General features: G+C 40.5%; 1 protein-coding gene across 5 annotated transcripts in view; it reads right to left on the reverse strand.

Annotated features, from left to right (window-relative positions):
* The window catches only part of CPEB3 (cytoplasmic polyadenylation element binding protein 3), a 166,804-nt gene that overhangs the window by 15,656 nt on the left and 129,030 nt on the right, over window positions 1–22,118 (reverse strand). For all 5 annotated transcript variants that reach the window (XM_065407238.1, XM_065407242.1, XM_065407241.1 and 2 more), the window contains 2 exons: window positions 10,482–10,600; window positions 7,676–7,790 (listed from right to left, as the gene is read on the reverse strand). In XM_065407238.1, the coding sequence (XP_065263310.1) occupies window positions 7,676–7,790; window positions 10,482–10,600 (234 nt within the window). The remainder of the gene's footprint in view (window positions 1–7,675; window positions 7,791–10,481; window positions 10,601–22,118) is intronic.

A 22,118-nucleotide genomic window follows, 5' to 3' on the forward strand; every position in this document is an offset into this window, starting at 1 on the left:
AAGAGTATAAGCATTGTTCTGTAAAATGTATCTTAAAATACTTCTCTCCCTTTTTTCCCTCCCTCCCGCAGCTGCAAATTTTTCAAGCCTCCCTCCTCCGTCCCGAAGGCTCTCTCAGATAAGGCGGCAAAAAAAAAAAACAGACGCGAGACGAAATGTTCTCTGAAATCGTGGAATCGACCCGCGATGAAAGAGCTCATCTGAATGAGTGGAAGGACTCGGTATCAAAGTACAGGAAAGATGCCAGTGAACGTGAGGACAGGGGGATCAACGTGAGGACAGAAGGGACCAACGTGAGGAGAGGAGAGACGCTCGAGATGAGAGGTGGTGGCAGGAAGATCAGGAGGTAGGATGCAATGCTGGGGCTGCTGCGTGAGCAAACGGCCATGCTCCGGCGTCTGGTGGAGCTTCAGGAACGGCAGCAGGATCACAGAGTTCCGCTGCGGCCCCTGTATAACTGCCCTCCCCCCTCCCCAAGTTCCATAGCCTCCTCACCCAGACGTGTAAGAACACGGGGTGGGGGAGGCTCCATGCACCCTGCCACTCCACCCCAGTCGACAGCCCAAGCAAAAGGCTGTCATTATTTTGAACTTTTTTAGTGGCCTTTTCCTTCCCTCCTATCCTCTCCCAAACCCCACCCGGGCTACCTTGTCAGTTCTCTCCCCATGTTTATAATCAATTAATAAAGAATACATGATTTTTAAACGATAGTGACTATTTCCTTTGAAAGCAAGCTGTGATCGAAGGGGGGAGGGTGGGTTACTTACAGGGAATGAGTCAATCAAAGGGGCGGGTTTTCATCAAGGAGAAACAAACAGAAGTTTCACACCGTAGCCTGGCCAGTCATGAAACTTGTTTTCAAAGCTTCTCTGATGCGCAGCGCTTCCTGGTGTGCTCTTCTAATCGCCCTGGTGTCTGGCTGCTTGTAATCAGCAGCCAGGCGATTTGCCTCAACCTCCCACCCCACCATAAAGGTCTCCCCCTTACTCTCACAGAGATTGTGGAGCACACAGCAAGCAGCAATAACAATGGGAATATTGGTTTCGCTGAGATCTGAGCGAGTCAGTAATGTGTGCCAGCGACCCTTTAAACGTCCAAAGGCATATTCTACCACCATTCTGCACTTGCTCAGCCTGTAGTTGAACAGCTCCTGACTACTGTCCAGGCTGCCTGCGTATGGCTTCATGAGCCATGGCATTAAGGGGTAGGCTGGATCCCCAAGGATAACTATAGGCATTTCAACATCCCCAACAGTTATTTTCTGGTCTGGGAAGTAAATCCCTTGCTGCAGCCGTTTAAACAGATTAGTGTTCCTGAAGACGCGAGCGTCATGAACCCTTCCCGGCCAGCCCACGTTGATGTTGGTGAAACGTCCCTTGTGATCCACCAGTGCTTGCAGCACCATTGAAAAGTACCCCTTGCAGTTTATGTACTGGCTGCCCTGGTGCTACGGTGCCAAGATAGGGATATGGGTTCCATCTATCGCCCCACCACAGTTAGGGAATCCCATTGCAGCAAAACCATCTATTATGATCTGCACATTTCCCAGAGTCACTACCTTTGGTAGCAACAGCTCAGCGATTGCTTTTGGCTACTTGTATCACAGCAGCCCCCACAGTAGATTTGCCCACTCCAAATTGATTACCGACTGACCGGTAGCTGTCTGGCGTTGCAAGCGTCCACAGGGCTATCGCCACTCGCTTCTCAACTGTGAGGGCTGCTCTCATCTTGGTATTCTGGCGCTTCAGGGCAGGGGAAAGCAAGTCACAAAGTTCCATGAAAGTGCCCTTACGCATGCGAAAGTTTCGCAGCCACTGGGAATCGTCCCACACCTGCAACACTATGCGGTCCCACCAGTCTGTGCTTGTTTCCCGGGCCCAGAATCGGCGTTCCACGGCTAGAACCTGCCCCATTAACAACATGATCTCCAAAGCGCCGGGGCCCACAGTTTGAGAGAATTCTGTGTCCATGTCCTCATCACTCTCGTTGCTGCGCTGCCATAGCCGCCTCCTCCTCGCCTGGTTTTTCAGGTCCTGGTTCAGCATAAACTGCACGATAATGCACAAGGTGTTTACAATGTTCATGACTGCTGTCTTGAGCTGAGCGGGCTCCATGCTTGCCGTGGTATGGCGTCTGCACAGTTCACCCAGGAAAAAAGGCGTGAAATGTTTGTCTGCCATTGCTTTCACGGAGGGAGGGGAAGGATGTACCCAGAACCTCTCACGACAATGGTTTCTGCCCCATCAGGCATTGGGATCTCAACCCAGAATTCCAATGGGCGGGGGAGACTGCAGGAACTATGGGATAGCTATGGGATAGCTACCCACAGTGCTGCAACGCTCCGGAAGTCAACGCTAGCCTCGGTACATGGACGCACACTGCCGAATTAATGTGCTTAGTGTGGCCGCATGCACTCTTTATACAATCGGTTACCCAAAATCAAATTCTGTAAATTCGGAGTAATCCCGTAGTGTAGACATACCCAAAGACTTCAACTCTATGCCTAAGGAGGAGTTTCAAGAAAGTCTTAGTTTCTAGACAGATAAATTCAGGCAAAGAACCTATTTTACTAGTGATAATGTTCAACTTCAAGAAAGTGCTACATTACAACTGACAAACATTTCTTTGAGAGTTAACTTCTACACATTCAGATCAAAATACCATTTCCAATAATGCCATTTGGTGACTCGCAATAACGTTCTATAGACTGAGGACCCTCTATGCTATGGGAACTTATAACAGCATAGCTATAGCGCCATAGCTATGCTGGCATAACCCTGTAGTATAAATGCAGCCTACAGCGATGAAGAGGGTTTTTCTTTTGCTGTAGGAATATCAATTCCCCAAGCAACAGTAGGCTAAGTAGCTGGGATGGAAGCATTCTTTTCCTAACAATTCAGTCCTGCAGCCCCTCCTGGCGGGTTCCAAACCATGACACCCCAGTACGGGCAAAATGCTGCATATTCTGGATTGTCCTTAATCCTCATAACCCCCACAACAAACATAAGCACCTCTATTTCACGCACTTGGCAGGCTCCAGCACCGCAACCACAAAATGCCACTTTTCCAGCAAGTTCCAATAATCCCCTCAAGCTCTTTTCCCAGCCCCATCCTACAGCAGGGTCCAGCAGTGCCCTCCAGCTTCCTCCCAGTCTCCAGGGAAAGCTGCTGTGCTGGGAGCAAGAAGGGGGCTGCCTGCCAGGGTCCTCTCTGCCCTCCTATCTCAGTTAATGAGGATCTGGGTCACAGTCATAGAATTTAAGGCCAGAAGGGAAGGGGCCACCACATCATCTAGTCTGACCTCCTGTATATTGCAGGCCACCAACACCACCCAGCACCTGCACACTAAACCCAACAACCAAAATTAGACCAAGCAGAAGTAGCCAAAGCAGAAGCTGCAGGTGGTTGAAGATGAATTTCTGAGCCTCCTCTTGCTGTTCATAAGATCACAATACTTGTGATAATTTCATGAGTATTGGTGCCTGCATATATTCACATCAATATTTGCATGGCAATATACTACAGTGTCACCGGTTAGAGCAAATTTTAAAAACTCGATGGTTTGAATATTTAGCATGCAATCACCCCCACTAAACTTAATATGATTAATGTGTACAGCTTTCAGAACTGGGTCCTTATAATAAATATCAAGTTGAAACTAGTTTAGAGTTTATGATTTAGTGAGTTTGTAAAAAGGACGTTGTCAGATTAAAAATTTTATTATTTAAAACCAATTTCCTAATTTATGTACAAACGTTAACTTTCAGCTCCGCTTGGGAAAAAATAGACTTGTGAATTTAAGTTTGTTTGTAGAGATTTTCTAGCCAGTTCCATGTTCAGATTCTCATGCATTAACTCACTGCAGCAGTGTTCAAGTTTGAAAACATCGTAGGGCAATATTTTAAATCCAAACAATTCATTAAAACTTGTACAATATTAACAGTAAGTTTTGAGCAACCCTTTAGAATATTATATATTTTATTTAACCAGACCTATTTTTTGGGCCCAGTGTGATTTAACAGTCTCTATAAAGTATTTTGCTGTCAGGGGCTATATTTGTTTGTACAGTACCTAACACAATGGGGTCCTGGTCCAGGACTAGGGCTTCCAGGCACTATAAGAATACAAATATAATAATAGTAAATAATAAACTGAAAAACTTTAAAGGGACACTATCTAATTGGTCCTCAAACTTACGTTTTTTTAAACATTAAAAATCCCCACTAAAACTAATTATAAGAGTGTATTTTTTAAAAATATACATTGATTTTGTATAGATATGAAACATTCCACTTAATATTTCTTACATACAGGGATGGTTCTGGTACCTCTGGCACCCTCTACAGACTCACTTGATTCAGACCCCTTTTGCAATCAGTTGCTGCTCTTTCCCACTCTTAAGATAGGACATAGCTATTTTATTTTATAATATATAAAATATCTACTAGTTAGGACAGGTTGACTGGGATGGGGAAGAGGCCGTACAGAACAGGCTGGTTAGGGAACGATGGAAAAGGGACAGACAAACAGGGTGACTGAGGTTTAGGGTCAGCATTGAGCAAATCTAGGTTCTTAGTAGAACTTGGGAGGCGGAAGTGATCTTTTGTGGCTGAATGAAGAACAAGCCTTCACAAAACCAGCTCTATAGCTCCACGTAGGGGCACTAAAGGTTACTCTGCCTGCCTGAGTTGGCTATGCCAATTCAAGCATTGCTGTGTTGTGCTAGTGCACGAGAACCTTGAAAGTGAAACTAGAATCACAGAAGATCAGAGTTGGAAGAGACCTCAGGAGGTCTAGTCCAATATCCTGCTCAAAGCAGGACCAACCCCAACTAAATCATCCCAGCCAGGGCTTTATCAAGCCGGGCCTTAAAAACCTCTAAGGATGGAGATTCCATCACCTCCCTAGGTAACCCATTCCTGTGCTTCACCACCCTCCTAGTGAAATAGTTTTTCCTAATATCCAACCTAGACCTCCCCCACTGCAACTTGAGACCATTGCTCCTTGTTGTGTCATCTGCCACCACTGAGAACTGCCTAGCTCCATCCTCTTTGGAACCCCCCTTCAGGTAGTTGAAGGCTATCAAATCCCCCCTCACTCTTCTTTTCTGCAGGCTAAATAAGCCCAGTTCCCTCAGCCTCTCCTCATAAGTCATGTGCCCCAGCCCCCTAATCATTTTCATTGCCCTCCACTGGACTCTCTCTGATTTGTCCACATGCCTTCTGTAGTGAGGCGCCCAAAACTGGACGCAATACTCCAGATGTGGCCTCACCAGTGCCAATCACTTCCCTCGATCTACTGGCAATGCTCCTACTAATGCAGCCCAATATGCTGTTAGCCTTCTTGGCAACAAGGGCACACTGCTGACTCATATCCAGCCTCTTGTCCACTGTAATCCCCAGGTCCTTTTCTGCAGAACTGCTGCTTAGCCAGTCAGTCCCCAGTCTGTAGCAGTGCATGGGATTATTCCGTCCTAAGTGCAGAACTCTGTACTTGTCCTTGTTGAACCTCATCAGATTTCTTTTGGCCCAATCCTCCAATTTGTCTAGCTCACTCTGGACCCTATCCCTGCCCTCCAGTGTATCTACCTCTCCCCCCAGATTAGTGCCATCTGCGAACTTGCTGAGGGTGCAATCCATCCCATCATCCAGATCATTAATAAAGATGTTGAACAAAACCAGCCCCAGGACCGACCCCTGGGGCACTCTGTTTGATACCGGCTGCCAACTAGACATCTAGCCATTGATTACTACCCGTTGAGCCAGACAATCTAGCCAGCTTTCTATCCACCTTTTAGTTCATTCATCCAATCCATACTTTTTTAACTTGCTGGCAAGAATACTGTGGGAGACCGTATCAAAAGCTTTACTAAAGTCAAGGTATATCATGTCCACCGCTTTCCCCATATCCACAGAGCCTGTTATCTCATCATAGAAGGCAATCAAGTTGGTCAGACATGACTTGCCCTTGGTTAATCCATGTTGACTGTTTCTGATCACCTTCTTCTCCTCCAAGTGCTTCAAAATGGATTCCTTGAGGACCTGCTCCATGATTTTCCTGGGGACTGAGGTGAGGCTGACTGGTTTGTAGTTCCCCGGATTCTCCTTCTTCCCTTTTTAAAAGATGGGCACTATATTTGCCTTTTCCCAATCATCTGGGACCACCCTGGATCGCTACGAGTTTTCAAAGGCCAATGGCTTTGCAATAACATCAGCCATCTCCCTCAGCACCCTCGGATGCATTGCATCCGACCCCATGGACTTGTGCATGTCGAGCTTTTCTACATAGTCCTTAACTTGTTATTTCACCACTGAGGGCTGCTCACCTCCTCCCCATACTGTGCTGCCCAGTGCAGCAGTCTGGGAGCTGACCTCGTCTGTGAAGGGCGAGGCAAAAAAAGCATTGAGTACTTCAGCTTTTTCCACATCACCTGTTACTAGGTTGCCTCCTCCATTCAGTAAGGGTACCACACTTTCCCTGACCACCTTCTTGTTGCTAACATACCTTTAAAAACCCTTCTTGTTACCCTTCACATCCCTTGCTAGCTGCAATGTCAATTGTGCTTTGGCCTTCCTGATTACACCAGACTAGTTATTTTTATTTTCCAGGCTGAAATGCAAAAAGTAAATAACTAAATTTGTGTTCTAATTCTAGTAACTACTACAAATTGTGTGTGTGTGTGTGGGGGGGGGGTTATTCATAACACAAGTATGGAAATGTGTTTAATTACATTACTTTTCGTCTGATACAAAAGTATCACTAAGGGATAACTGTATATGCCAATTCCTATGTTTTTAATGTAAAAAAAACCAAAAACCACAAATTAGAGTAATTTTATCAAACAAAATAGACTCCAACTCCATGCAGGTGGACAGCGAAATAATAGCATAATGTAGTAAGTTCTCAGATTCTTTAATAAAATATGAAAAGTCATCCTTTAGGTAGTGAGTTCATGAATTCGCAGTAGGAATTCAGTCCAAAATAAGCAACCATGATATTGGTCACAGTAAAGAGATACTGTCAATGTGAAAGGAACCCATAAGATTCAGGGGGAAAAAAAAAAGATTTGCTGTATTGCTTTCAAATGTTCTAAATTAATTTCTAAAACTAATCTTAGAAGCTTGCAAATTAATATATCAATACCAAAAAATGGGTTGTCTTGCTTTGGAAAAATTCTAACTTTACTGTTCGAAGGCATTCTTCAAATATGAACTACAATTCATAATAGGCCTGGAAAAAAAATGTAGACAAAAGCAGTTAGGCCCATTTTTTTTTAAATGACCTCATTAGAACTGGTCTGGTTTTCAGAGCGGTTGAAACCACAACTCCAATTTAAGTCAGTGGGAGCTTAAAGTAAGTACTTAACTGAATTGGTCACCTTAAATAAAACAGCCCCCAAATTCAAGGACAATATGAAAATTTGAGCCTTAAAGTTTTACTTAATTTCTAGTACTAAACAATTGATTCATTGTCTTAACTAGTAGTTAATTTCAAAGGTCAGAAGTTCTCAGAAGTTATATTCTTACGGTTAAGGACAGAAGAAACTGATATGCTTAGAAAGTAAACCACAAATTCTTCAAAAATCTCTGAAACAGATGGAATGTCATTGTCTCAGAATCCGAAACCAGTTACTGATCGTATGGTCTAGCCTAACTTTTCTTCTATTTCAACTCACCAGCTCGGAGGGGACGTGGAACTCCCCCTACAAAGATAGTTTTTCTTGGGTCCAACGGCTGAGAACCATCCATTACAAAATCACTGTCACTTAGGTTCCAAGGTCGAATTTGCACCTGAAAGAAAGATGTCAACTTTGTTTTCACTTCATTGCTAACTTACCCTACACAAAGTAATAAGAATTAAGAATCAGCCGCTAAACATTTACATATGTAAAATCTGATTAGAATATATGTAAATACACACATTCACATTCTTTTTTAAAGATAAAATAGTAAAATGATAGAATGTGAAAGTAAAAACGATGCAAGTATATCATTTATCTATGTAGGTATTCAGAACGTACAGTTTACAGTGTTTACTTGATAAATGTGGACAGTACATTTATCACCTCTAGAGGCCAGGCTTGAGTTAGATTTCCTCGTGCAAATGCAGCTACCCCATTCTCTCCCTAATCTGCTTCCTCCTCCAGCCTCCTTTATTAGGAATATGGAATATATAAAAGGACATTAAGAGCTTTATCATTTATAGTGTGAATTTAAGAATGCCGGTTGAACATTCAGCTTTCTTCTAGTCACATAAAATTTTAAAAGTTGAAAAACAGGGAAGAGGAAGTAGAATTAATTCCTATGTTTAAAATAAGAGGATTTCAGAAATGTAATGTTCAGTTTAGTTAAGCAGCCAGCTAGATAGTGGACTGTTAGACAGAAAGTCTTCAGATTGTACAGAACTAAGAATTCTGCTCAAAAGCCATTTGGATAAGCCTGCTCATCACTACAACCCCAGAATAAGTGAAATGTGTAAGCATCATTTGGATTTGCCATTGCATTGCAATTTTCATTCACCCATGCAAGGTCTAATCTTCTAATTCAAAAAGGCACCCGTGAGCCTTTTATATGAATTTGATTAAGGACTACTCTGGAAGGATTATGCATATAATATATTAACTTTAACATATATAATAATAATTACAATTATATAAAGAATAAGGCCCTAATCTGTAAGAAATTAAGCACATACATTACATTATTTACATGACTAGCCCCATTGACTAAATATTTACAAGATTGCAACCCAAGCTCCTCAGTATGCCCAATTTAAAAAAAAAATGGGAATGGGTGATAAATAGTTGTGTACATAATTACAGACGTAAACAGGTGGTAAATGATTGACATTACCCCTTGCAGAAGAAAGTTAGGCCCAGGCTACATGTTTAGAGAAATACTTTATATTAATGGCCGCCCTAAACGGATGTTGTCATTCCTGTAAATTAATAAAGTAGCAACTATCTTAATACCACCACCACACATGCAGTTTTTAGCCCCTCTTTATGTAAACCTGTCCACTTAAAAGACTGGTAGTACAGAAGTCCTCTACCTCCAGGATTTAACAGTGCCAGCAATTCCAGAGAGTTTCTTGTAATGTCCCATTGGCAGTTATCAGAATGGACCACTTTGTATAATTTAACAAGATTAAGTCTCTATTCTAGTTCAATCCTGAGTAATATGAGCCAGTTGTGCTGAAGTGGGAATTGTATCATGTATGTAATGCACCACTATATGCAAGCAACTGAAGCGGTTATCCACCAGCTCATTTCTGACTGCAGACAACATAAAAATGCTTGGTTTTTACATATCAAAAGTCAGGTTACATCTACAATGCCACTTTACTTTCTAAATAATTTAAAAACATTATCTTAGTAACTAGGTCTTTTCCAATATTCATTTTTAACAGATTCAGTAGTAATAGGGATACTTGTTCATCTTTGATTATAGGTTTCAGAGTAGCAGCCGTGTTAGTCTGTATCCGCAAAAATAACAGGAGTACTTGTGGCACCTTAGAGACTAACAAATTTATTAGAGCATAAGCTTTCGTGGGCTACAACCCACTTCTTCGGATGCATATAGAGTGAAACATATATTGAGGAGATATATATACACACATACAGAGAGCATGAACAGGTGGGAGTTGTCTTACCAAGTCTGAGAGGCCAATAGGGAGTCTTTATGGAAGTAATTTAGAATAAAAAAGGGGGGAAATACTAAAAGGTATCAGACATTCAACCAGCAATACATTTTGAGGGATGTTAACTAGAAAAAATATATTTAATTTTCTATACCAATGAATATCTGCCTGAATATATGTTTATTTAAAAAATCCCTTTAGAAGAATCCAGTTAAAATTTGATTAGCTCTAGCAAAATGACTCAGCAAGAATATACCTCAAACATGTTTTCCTTCTTTCTGGTATTATCCTACTCCTCATTTGTCCATCAGAAGTGCACAACTATATGCTTTTCATTGGTTTTAATAAACCTTCTTTTATAAACCAAATCTGGGTCAAAGCAGACTTGCTACAGTAAGTGAAAGGCATGAAAGATTATAAATTGCTTAGCTAGCATATGCAGAATTGAAAGCAATGAAGTACTGGCAAGGCTGCCTAAATTATTAAAGAGTTTGCTTTTTTAAATCATAGGGGCTTTTAAAAAACAACAACAGTAGAATGGGCAAAGAAACTAAAGCATTTACTCTTTTTTTTTAAAAAAAAAATAGGTGACATTGTAACAGGACACATTCTGTTACGATATGGTACTGGAAGTACCAACATAAAAGTTTAATTAAACGGTGGCATTTATTAGCTTCTGAAGAAGCCAAATTATGCTAACGTAAGAAGGTAAGCCTAGTAAAGGAACACCAACATAACCAGTTTAACAGTTACATCAAGGGAAAAATGCTTGCATATTTATTTGCTTTTGAATTGGCAAGGGGAAGTTGGTTAACAGCCAAGGCACTTTGTATACTGCTTACCGGTTTGTCCTTGATGGTGGGGCTTGATACACATAGGTAAAGTTTTCCATCTTCTTCCAGACAGGCATCTATCAGCGCTTGTACAGAGCTTTCCTCTTGGAACAGCAAAAAGGCATAACCTTGGAAAGGACAAAGGCACAAAAAGAAAAAGAAAAAAAAGAATAGATGAAAACTTTTGAAAGATAGGTCAAAACAGAGAACACAAAAAAAGAAAATCCGAGAACTGCAAATATCTTGTAAGCAGTTGGTTTTGACACTTTACTAAGACTCTGAATTACTTTATTTGTCCCAATACATAGATGGCAATAAAAGTGTAATATTGTTGCTAACTGTACTGAAGTTAATCCAATAATAATATGCTTTCATAAGGAATCCTGCCAAAGGATCACATGGAGAAAGCAGGTTTCCCCACCATCACTCTTATTTTTGTTTTGATGCTGCATACAGTGTTGGTATCACAGTGGAGAAAAAAAAAGTCTTTGGAAAGTTTGTTTTCTTTATATACTTTAAAGGTTCCAAATAAACACAGAATGGCTGGAAAAAACAGGAACAAATGTGGAAGATTAGCCCACAACTATAACAGATCTATATTTGTGCTCTTACAAGTATTTGTCATCTTAAATAAAGCGATGGTGTTGAGGCAGTTTCAGATGATATACAAGGGGGGAAATACTATGTGGGAAGGTCCATGGAATGAAAACCTGCATACAGATAACCTGAATATTTCTATCCTGAACATACATATGTTGGCAAGGGAAAAATGTATATTCTCATTCATTCATACTGTAGCTTTATTTCCTAAATATATTTCTAAATCAAATCTCCTAACGTACGCAATCCTCATTGAAGACCATGATTTACTTAATTTGGACTTTTAAATTGCCACATATATAAAAGATTACCACTTGTTTTAGATCATGAAACTTTCTCATGCTTAGAGCACTCAAAGGCTCAGACTTTCTTTAAAGCTCCCCTCTAAAAAACTGATGAAATAAGGTAATCTTGAGGGAAAGCTGTCAACAACTGAAAGATTATGGATTGAGAATTGGAGTGCCTTCTGATAAGATATCATATTTTAAAACAAATTTTTAATTTTAGTTGAGAGTACTGAGATATGAGAATTGGAGTGCCTTCTGATAAGATATCATATTTTAAAACAAATTTTTAATTTTAGTTGAGAGTACTGAGATATGAGACAAGCTTTTGTACAGTATAAAGGTAAGACTCAGATCTTAACACATATCCCTAACGGGTTAAATTTTGGAATAAAAAGAAAGGTAAATTACTGCAATGCTACTACACTAAATTAGATCTTACAACCATTTGGTAATTACAGCTAGTATTGAATGCAGCTGCCCAGTTGTGGGGAACTTCCAGTAGTCTGTGTTACACCTGTGCTGAATAATTAGGAGTAGCTACCAGATGATTTCCCACTCACTGTTTTGATATTGGCTTTCACCTTCATAGTTTGGACCTTGCCTACCTTAGAGAGTTCCTTTCTTCACACAATTCTGTAGCAACTGTTTGAGCTTACATTCCTCTCGAAACACAGGAGGACTGCTAGCAGAAGATTCTCAGTCAGGGGCACTGACTAAAAAGGCACCTGGCTAGGCCTATTTGCATTCCCAAGTTTTATTGGGGAGGCAGCAGTGAAGAGGAGCTCAAGTAGAATTTTGAAGTAGTTACTGTGGAGAGCTTTCTTGGTGCAATTTTTTTTTGCTTGTTTAATTATTTTTTAAAATTTTGTACATGCACTAAGAAATTAAATTTAGTGTTCAAAATCAATTTTTCACCAGGACATTGCACAACCTCTCTGCCCTCCAAAGGTTATTTCCCTACAAGACTTCAACTTTCTACTGCTCACCATCTTTATACTACAGATATTCAAAGAAAGGTTGCACAATAATTTAATAGGTCAAGTGTATTCATCATTGAACAGACGACAGCCTTTAAAATTTCACCATAGAAGGAGTGCGTTTCAGAAAGTCTTGGGCACTTGCTAGGTTGCAACAACTATAGCTATGATCTACTGAGACATTGATTAAAATCCATGGCATCTGTCGACAAAAGCCACACAGTTCATTGTGTTAGCACTACAGTAACTTGCTGCCTACACACCAAACTGATTAATCTTTGAAGAAATTTAATATTTGAATTTATATATTGATTAATTCAGTTTAAACTGACCAATCACAGTATCACATGAAATTTGAGTGCCCAGACTTGTAATGGATTCAGAATATGTATTTATCATGGTCTTCATGTTATCTCCATTTTATTTTCCAATCTGTGCAGCTATCATGTTTTCTTCACCTTATAATGAACCTGCTCAGTAAGAAGTAAAATCTGTTCACTATCCCAATTAGAAATGTGTTCTGTTTGGCAGTTGATCTGTCCTATCAAATGCCCCCCACCCCAATCGTGAAACTGAACACTTGGAAGAGACTATAGCAGGGGTGGGCAAACTTTTTGGCCCAAGGGCCACATCCAGGTGTGGAAATTGTATGGCAGGCCATGAATGCTCACAAAATTGGGGGTTGGGATGCAGGAGGGGGGGGTCTGGGCTCCGGCTGGGGGTGCAAGCTCTGGGGTGGGGCCAAAGTTCAGGGTGCAGGAGGGGGCTCCAGGCTGGGGCAGTGGGTTGGGGTGTGGGGAGGGGGGTGAGGGCTCCGGCTGGGGGTGTGGGCGGTTGTTCCGGGCTGGGGCAGAGGGGTTCAGAGAACGGGAGGGGGATCAGGGCTGGGGCAGGGGGTTAGGGCGCGGGAGGGGGTGAGGGGTGCAGACTCTGGGAGGCACTTACCTCAAGCAACTCCTGGAAGCAGTGGCATGTCCCCTCTCCGGCTCCTATGCAGAGGCGTGGCCAGGCGGCTCTGCGCTGCCCCGTCCCTGCAGCCTTGGTTCCCAGCCAATGGGAGCTGCAGGGGCGGTGCTTGGGGCAGGAGCAGCGTGCGGAGCCCCCTGGCTACCCCTACATGTAGGAGCCGGAGGGGGGACATGCTGCTGTTTCCGGGAGCCGCGCGGAGACACAGCACATGCAGAGCAGGGCAAGCCCCTGACCCCACTCCCTGGACTCTGTTCCCCGGCGGGAGCTCAAGGGCTGGATTAAAACATCTGAAGAGCCAGATGCAGCCCCCGGGCCATAGTTTGCCCACCCCTGGACTATAGTATTCCCTCGCCTTCCACCACTAATCATATTTCATTGGTCAATTCATTTTTTTGGGGTGGAGGCATGGTGTTTAAACTCTTAGGCAGACTTCAGTACCCTATATACTTCAGTCCGAAAAATTAGCCCCAAATGTTAAGAATATTCTGGTTCTAACCAATATTTCCACTGGTTATTAAATAACCTCAAAGTTCAGAGATTAAGCTAAGCACTCCAAAATGTGGATGCTTGTCCATACATTGTATGAATATTTTTGGTTTGCAAAATTCATTTGGACATTTTGTCTGAACAGTCTTTTTTTAGAGTGCTTTCTTTCCTGGATGGAACACACAGCATAGAAGATAGAAAAGAAAAAAAAATCTATACTTATTAGTTTTTTATACTGCTCCTCATTACCACAGTATCTGAATGCCTTCCATGTAAAACAAACAGCAAATATTTACTTCAAGATTTGGGGAAAGATTTGGGATGATTCTTATCGGAATCTACACAGATGCTCCTGATTTTCTTACCTCACAGTAAAGATTCTGTTGAACTTGTGGCAGCAAGACCCGAATGCCATTTTTGGATATGGTAAATATTGTATTTGTAGTTATGATCCAATTAAAAATTACCCTAAACAAAAAACCCTTGGCTTGTTCTGTTCAGCTGCTAGACTACAAATGCAGTCCTGGTTAGTCAGGACCTCTCCTGACTTCAGTGCCCTATATACTGCAGTCAGAAAAATTCGCCCCAAACGCAAAACCTGTGCTGCCTCACTCTTCTAGAGCATATTACCTCTGCCAAATACGGAGACTGCATGGAGTCTCTGAAAATGAGATTCTACGCACTTTGCTTTGGGATCATGACAGCCCTCCCTATTAGCTCTGCTGGGCCACCCAATCAGCTTCTCAAAAAAAACCTGGCTAACACAGGACTTCAAAACCTGCTGACTTGATGCCTCCCCCAATTATTGAAAGGTTTTGGACATCCAAGACCTCCAGAAATCAGGTTTCCACTATAATTAAAAGTTGTGATTCAATAACTGAAGTTAAATTCAAATACTACACTGATAAGCACATATAAGAACTTAGATAGAATTGAATAAAACATCTATCTCTGCCAAAGTTAAATTAATCAAAAAAATATATATAAAAAATCACATTCATCAAAATATTTAGGGAAGCAAAGAGTCAGAAGAGAGAACCACATTGAGATAGGAAACCTACACTATTTATTTTAGAATTAATGTTTAAAGTGTTCTGAATGTGTGAAGTATTGTTACTACTAAAATCCATTGCATAAAATCTATCCTCTTTTCAGTATTTAAGGTTGTTCGTGTTTGTTAGAATTACTAATCTGTAAATTAAGATCTCTGAGATACTCCTTGCTCACATGGACTCCCAAGCACGAACTTTTATTTGCATTGATTGAATAAAACCCTGTGGCAGAAGGTGTTCCCTGAACTCTAACTATACAAAAGTTAACTAGAAAATATCCACGAAGACCACTTGCTCCATGCTTAAGCTAACATTGCACAAGGAAGTTTTATATCACACAAGATGCAATTTAAATTAAATATCAAATATGTATTTTGTATCAGGAAAAACAGAATTTTGAATTATAACACCAACTTAATGAAAAGCTAATATGTACTTTGACAACCATCACGCACCAACATCTTTTCATAATTATATCAACCTGTGCTTAAATGGCTATAACTGGCAAGTCTCTGGGACAGACCACATTATTCCCTCTAGGCTATGACACCAAAACATGTGGTTTGGAAGGTATAGCTTTGGCTGCTAGGCAACAGAGCTCTCAGCCATGCCCTATGTAGTTGTATGCAATTATTCAGTGCATTTCACAGACCGTCTTGAAGGATTTTTAAATATCCTCAAGGATGGTTGGTGTTTAAACTTATCCTCTGCCTTTCTCTGATTTTCAGATACAGCCAAGAAAACATTAGGTGGTGTTCAGATGCATGTCCAAATAAGTTTTAGGCTAGTGTCTGAACTAGAAACACAGGGAGTGTTCAGGTTTAATGGTGCCAAACTCTCATGAGCTATTTTAACATTCTTCTGACCAAAAATAGACACTCTCATCATAAGATGAACTTTTCAAGCTTCCCAGCATCATGGCAGTCATTCTCATAATATTTTAGCTGCACCTGAGTCTCAATAAAGGTTTCTTCTTTCCACAACTAAAACCATAGGAGGTGGTTCATATTTGAGAAACTGAATACGAATTCCTTCCTCTGCCTGGAAATTGAGTTCTGAGCCATCTCTGCTTAAAATGGATCTTTTGTTTTATTTATTTATTTTAAACTGATTTGTTTTTGATTAAAAAATATTATCTGGACCCTTACAGCAAGGCCACTACCAGGGGGAGAATGTGACAACCTGTATGCTGGTTATGGATAACAGGGGCTGCAGTCTCTCTCTGCCCCACAGCTATGTCAAAGAAGGACCTGTGGTGACTGTTTTGGTCATAGGAAGCTAAAGTATTTGAAGGCATCCAGTCAATCATTGCCACAACAATATTATAGCTGAAAGTTTATGTAACAGGTCTGAAAATTCAAAGCTGTAGCTCCCACAAAACCATCACCACAACCAAAGTGCATATACACCATAATATAGGTGTGCTGTGTTGTGCAAAGTGGCTGAGTTACAGTTGCTGTGGGACCATATCTGTAATTCCTGACTTAAGAATTACCATTTCTTTCAATGTATATTAAAAATAACTTCATCCATTTAAAATATGCAATGTGAAATTCAGATGTGTGGAGCTCCAGAATATATAATACTTGTATTTCCTGAAGTGCTCACATATCAAAATATACAAATCCACATTTATATGACTGATATACATTTTCCCCCAACATGCAATCACTGAAATGACACAGCTATAACTGGTTATCAGATGAGCTGGCCAAAAAGTTTCCATCAACTGTTTGATGGAAAATTGTGTTTTTGACAAAAAGTTTTTCGCAAAGTCTCCTTTCCTTGGAAAATTTTGGCTTTTCATAAAAACCAAAAAGTTGTTGGTTTTCAGTTGAAAATGGAAGAAATTTAGCCAAAACCCAAAAAATTTCATTTCAGAAATGCTACTTTGTTGTCTCATGTCCCATTCTCTTCCCAGACAGATGAAATCTTCCATGATGCACTGCAGCCAGGGTCTCCCACCCTGCACCATGGCAGCTCAGCAACAGAGGAGACCATGGTGCATCCTTCCTAAATTTTATGTGGAAACTTTAATTCCAGAGGATGCCCATGACACAATTGAAATGTACCCCCCTTCTGAAATGGAGGACAGCAACAGCATTCTGCACAAAACTGAAGGGGAGAGGAAATGTTGGCCATAGACACATGGGCAAACTCTCAGGAAAAATGTTAGGGATGTTTACTGTCAACATGGAGCAGTCAGGCCCTCCATGTTATTTTAGTGCAAATGTAATACAATGACCAGTGTCATACTGATAGCACAGAAGACCAAAATTCTCATTTTATCCATAGAATAAGTAAAACACAAGCAGCAAATTGCTAATATTCTTGTGCTGTTTGCCAACTCTGATATGGAGGAATGATTGCTAGGGGTTAGAAGTTAGTTCATTGTCCATATTTTTTCAATCTGTGGCTTCTCTACTGTTATGGCCAGTAAGGGTATCAGTTCTGGTCATGGTCTCAATGATGTGGTTCACTGTCCAGTAAGAATGGAAGTTAAACTACCAAACTGATTTCACATAGGCCATTGAGCAAGGATTTCAGTTTGTAAATTCTACTTCCTGCAGGAAATATGCTTGCTACTTAGCTTCCTGTATAGACATTTAGTTCTCATTTTACTACAAAAGAAATAAATACAATTTAAAAGATAATCATTTATTGGCGCCAGGAGCACCATTGTTATTTTACACATAGAGCTAAGCATACTGAGTAATTTGTTCAAAGCTTTAAAAAAAAAAAAAAAAAAAAAAAAAAAACAACCCAGGTTGACTCTATAACAGTGGTTCCCAAACTGGGGTTCGTGAACCCCTGAGGGTTCACGAAGTGTTACAGGGGGTTCTTGGAAAAAAATTCCCTAATGGCGGACAGAGCTGTCCATAGGAACCCCAGGCAGCATGGGGCCAGCAGCCCGGAGCCTCTGGACTTCTAAGAGCGAAGCAGATCAAAGCAAGCCTATCTATCACATTAAGAAGATTTAAACTTCAAAACTCCGTATAAGAAATGGAAAGGGAGGTGGATATTTTTTGCTGTTTTTAAAATAAATAGGCAGCTAGTATTGTTTTTAAAATTATTATGAAGAACAAGTTTAAGCTTTGTTGTAAAGTGCGTTGTTAACCTGGACTGCTCAAGACCTGAATGCTTGTGTAGCAGGAACTCTTTGAGTTGGCTTCTTAAATACCTTTATGCTGTTTCACATCTGATACTCCTTGATGAAACATAGGAGCCATGTCTTATAACAGGCTTATTCAAAGTGATACAAGCTAGTAAAGTGAGATCTTGGAAGAGTGTTGCCGTTTTCATAATGTAATAAAAATACTGTAATGATAAATAATAATTGATAATAGTGTGTAATAAGCATGTCATAAAAACACATTTTATATTTCCAAGATCACTGCTTTTTATAATTTATACTCAGGTAAAGGAGAAAAATCCCTGGAAATATTCATTTTTAGGAGGGGGTTCATGAGACTTGACATTTTAGTGAAAGGGGTTCACAAGTTGTTAAAGTTTGGGAACCACTGCTCTGTAACTGTGATGCAAGGGAAATCTCTCCTATGTATGCATTTCCATTCTCTCCCCGGATCTAGACACACATACACCCTCACACCCACCCGCCCCTGCCTGCCTGTTAACCACTGTGTTCCGAATGCCGGGGAGAGCAAGATTTCACATTAATGATTTGCTGTTAGCTGCCGGAGTGGCATGCTCAGCTGTCAGAACTTCCTGGAGATTTGAAATGGGAGGGGAGCATGCCTCTGTAGCTGGAATGCAGGCCAGTGGAGTTCAAAACAGTGAGCAGAGCAGTCACGGTGGGCATTGTGGGATACTGGAGGAGGCCAGTTATGACGATATAATGAACGGCAGTGTCTACACTGATGCTTTGTCGCTTTAACTTTGCTACAAAAAGCTCTATGCTTGTTGAGGTGGTTTTATTTTGTCGGCAAAACTCTGTTTTGCCGACAAAAGTAGCATTCTACTGTGTACACCTCCACTGTATTGTCAGCAAAAGCTGCCTTTTGCCGACAAAACTGTGTAGAGTAGACAAGGCCTTAATTTCATTATTCTGCTAGACACTAAAAATCATGGACTTTTTTGTCCTATGATTGCAAACATGTTAACAGGCCATTCTACCTTGAATATGTGCTAAATACCTAGCCTAAACAATCTGTCCCACCTTGTATTTAACTGTGATGCTTGGAGTACCTTTCCCAGACCTGAAGGGGTCTGTGTAGCTTTGGCTTTGTCTACAGCGCCACTTTTGTCACTCGGGAGTGTGAAAAAAAACACACCCTGAATAACAAAAGTTTTAATGACAAAAAGCATTGGTGTGGACAATGCTTCGTCGGCGGGAGCCACGCTCCTGGTGATGAAGCTACCACCGCTCTTTGGAGGTGGTTTTATTTTGTCGCCTGGAGAGCTCTCTCCTGGTAATAAAGAGCAGCTACACAGCACACCTTACAATGGTGCGGCTGCAGCGGCAAGGCTGCGCCATTGTAAGGTGCGCAGTGTAGACATAGCCTTTGTCTCTGTCACCAACAGAAGTTGGTCCAACAGAAGATATTACCTCACCCATCTTATCTCTCTAGTATCATAAGACCAACACGGTTACAACAACACTGCATATGATGTACCTACTCTTGTTTGGTAACATGGTATTTATTATGCCAATAGAAAAACACCCTGTGTCAGCAAAAGCTGCCTCTATACTGGGGCTCTGCCAGTACAGCTATACCAGCAAAGCATTCATAGTATAGACAAGGCTTTATTTTAACATAATTATAATACTAATCACATGAACCAGTAATGATATGATTTACATAGATGAGCTTTTGACAATGGAAGTAAGAGTTGTATTTGTAAAATTTTCTGTGGCAGTATATATTGTTTCATGAAACCTACAGTACATAAAATTAAAACTGAAATAAGTATCAGATAAGTAATAAGCAGTACACTGAATTTGAGAGAAACAAAGGGGATGATGCAATATCTTTTATTGGACCAACTTCTGTTGGTGAAAGACAAGCTTTCAAGGTACACAGAGTTGAATTTTTCAGTTTCAGGATTAAGAGGCAATACATGTAGAAACTGCTCCAGGCAGAAACAGATAATCTATTCCTGTTTGTGTATGTATCAGGCCTTTTTAACTCTGAACAGGCTGCTGAAAATAGATCAGCTTTCAGATTAAATAACAGATTTATTTTTTCGTTCTTTGCTTGAAAAGTGAATTTCTACTCCTGCTCCAAGTAATGCTAATGTGGAAAGCATCTAGATAAATATAAACTGATAGCCTCTACTTGATTTCAGCTGCCATTTCAAACATGCTGCAAGCACAATCTTAAAAATTTAATCAACATCCAATACATGTTTTGGAGGAAGAAAATCTGGGAGCAAGTCAAGAGCAAAAGTTATCTCAGTTTCTCTTTTTACTAAAAGGCACTTCAATTTTTTTAATTAACAAGAAAGTTTGTAATTATTTTCTGATCACCATTTAAATAGTATGCCCTTTTTAGGGCAAAGAAAATCACAGATCTCATTAAAATCAATGGGTACATTAAGCACCCAAGTGAAGCTCCTTTGTAGAATAAAAACAGCTTTAGACAAAGGAGGAGGCTGATGTTTAGAACTGCCTGGCAAGATCACACAGTCCAGAGGGGTATTTTCAGCTCAAATGGTGTTTTCTATGTTTCAGATTCTGGGACTGGAACATATTTTGTGCATTTTGCTATGAGTCTGTGAGAGTCCTTGGAGAGAAACAAAGGTAGGGAATTGTTTTAGAATAGGGCACAGATACCTGATCTCAGCTTCTGCAAAAAGAGTGCTGCCTGTGTGAATTTTATTCCTACTGCTGAGAAAAGGATTTGTATAAGTTCTCTAAATTAACAGCTTAAAACTAAGGCCATGTCGTCACTACAAAAAGAAAAAGTTGTGCTCTTAACTCAAGTTAGCCAGCTTGAGTTAAGATCCCAGTAAAGACAAGGCCTATGACAATATCCTGACCCGGTTACTGATTTCTAATCCAAGCAAAAACCACCTCACAAAACCCTGATTTTCAGCCATTGCTCAGCCAAATGCACTACAATACAGTAAAACCCTTTTTTAAAATGTGAAGAGTTTTTCTATTAACCTGTTTATATTTAGAAAGGTCTTTTATATGGACCCAAGAGCAACACCAGATATCCCTACTGCTTCCCTCTTCTTTCTCTATGCACACAAAGAGTAGCAGCATGCAATTTAATAGCACCATAATGTTAATACTTCATAAGTAAGGCCCTATTTAATTTGTAATATTGCAGATTCCATAATATTAGGCTTCCACCACAGTTCTGATAGTGGGTGCCCCGACCAATCTGGCACTGAGAGTGTGAGCCCCTGCTCTCTGCCCCATGCCCCCGCTCTCAGCTCCGGGCGGCCCACGGTGGAAAATTGCAGAAGAGTTATAATGGACTTTATTACCACAAATAATATGGTCCAGTATTACTTTTCCACAATTTTCCATAGCTTGTCCGCAACTCAGCTGCAATTTTTTGACAATCATCCCACAATTCAAGTAGGGCCTTATCCATAAGTTAGACAATAATGAAGACTGCAAAGTAGTTCACATTTCCTTCCCTTTATAAAGTGGAAACCTTGGTGTGTTGGAGAATTTGGTAAGTCACAACTTTAAAAGTGGAACTTGTGATTTGGTATCTCCCAAAAAGCCTGCTGCTTGCTACCTATTCAGTTTCAGCTCTGCTGCTGTAGTTACTGATAAATACCATTTTGCAAAACCTGGGGAATTGCAGACAGCATCAACAAAACTGATAATGATTACACAGTACACAAAGTAAATGCACAAAGTAAGCAAATTTAAGAAAGAAGAAAAATATTTTCTTATTTACTAACATTGGAAGAGATTAGTTTTGGGGGTTATTTGTTACAATAGTAGGTACAGCATTTTTGGATAAAAATGTGATTTTCAATTTGATGGCATCCCTTTTATTCACTGTAGTTAGCATAATCCCATAGCAGCAGCACTATGCAGACTAAATCAGTTAGGTCTTGAAAAAAATACAGAACAAGAATTTATGCTTTCATTTAATCTTTTCCACTGATGACAAAAGAGGAGTAATTATTTAGTTCCTGGCTTGAGAAAAAGCACTGAGCAGTAGAAAGAGCAAGAAGACATATGATTAGCAAGAGTTATTTGAAATTTTCATTTGCAACATTCACAGTACAGATTTTGCATGTCAGCATTTTCCACTAATCTAATCTGTTTTGTAGCTTCGGGATCAA

The sequence above is a fragment of the Emys orbicularis genome, chromosome 7 (assembly GCF_028017835.1).
Source record: "Emys orbicularis isolate rEmyOrb1 chromosome 7, rEmyOrb1.hap1, whole genome shotgun sequence".
Taxonomy (NCBI): domain Eukaryota; kingdom Metazoa; phylum Chordata; order Testudines; family Emydidae; genus Emys; species Emys orbicularis.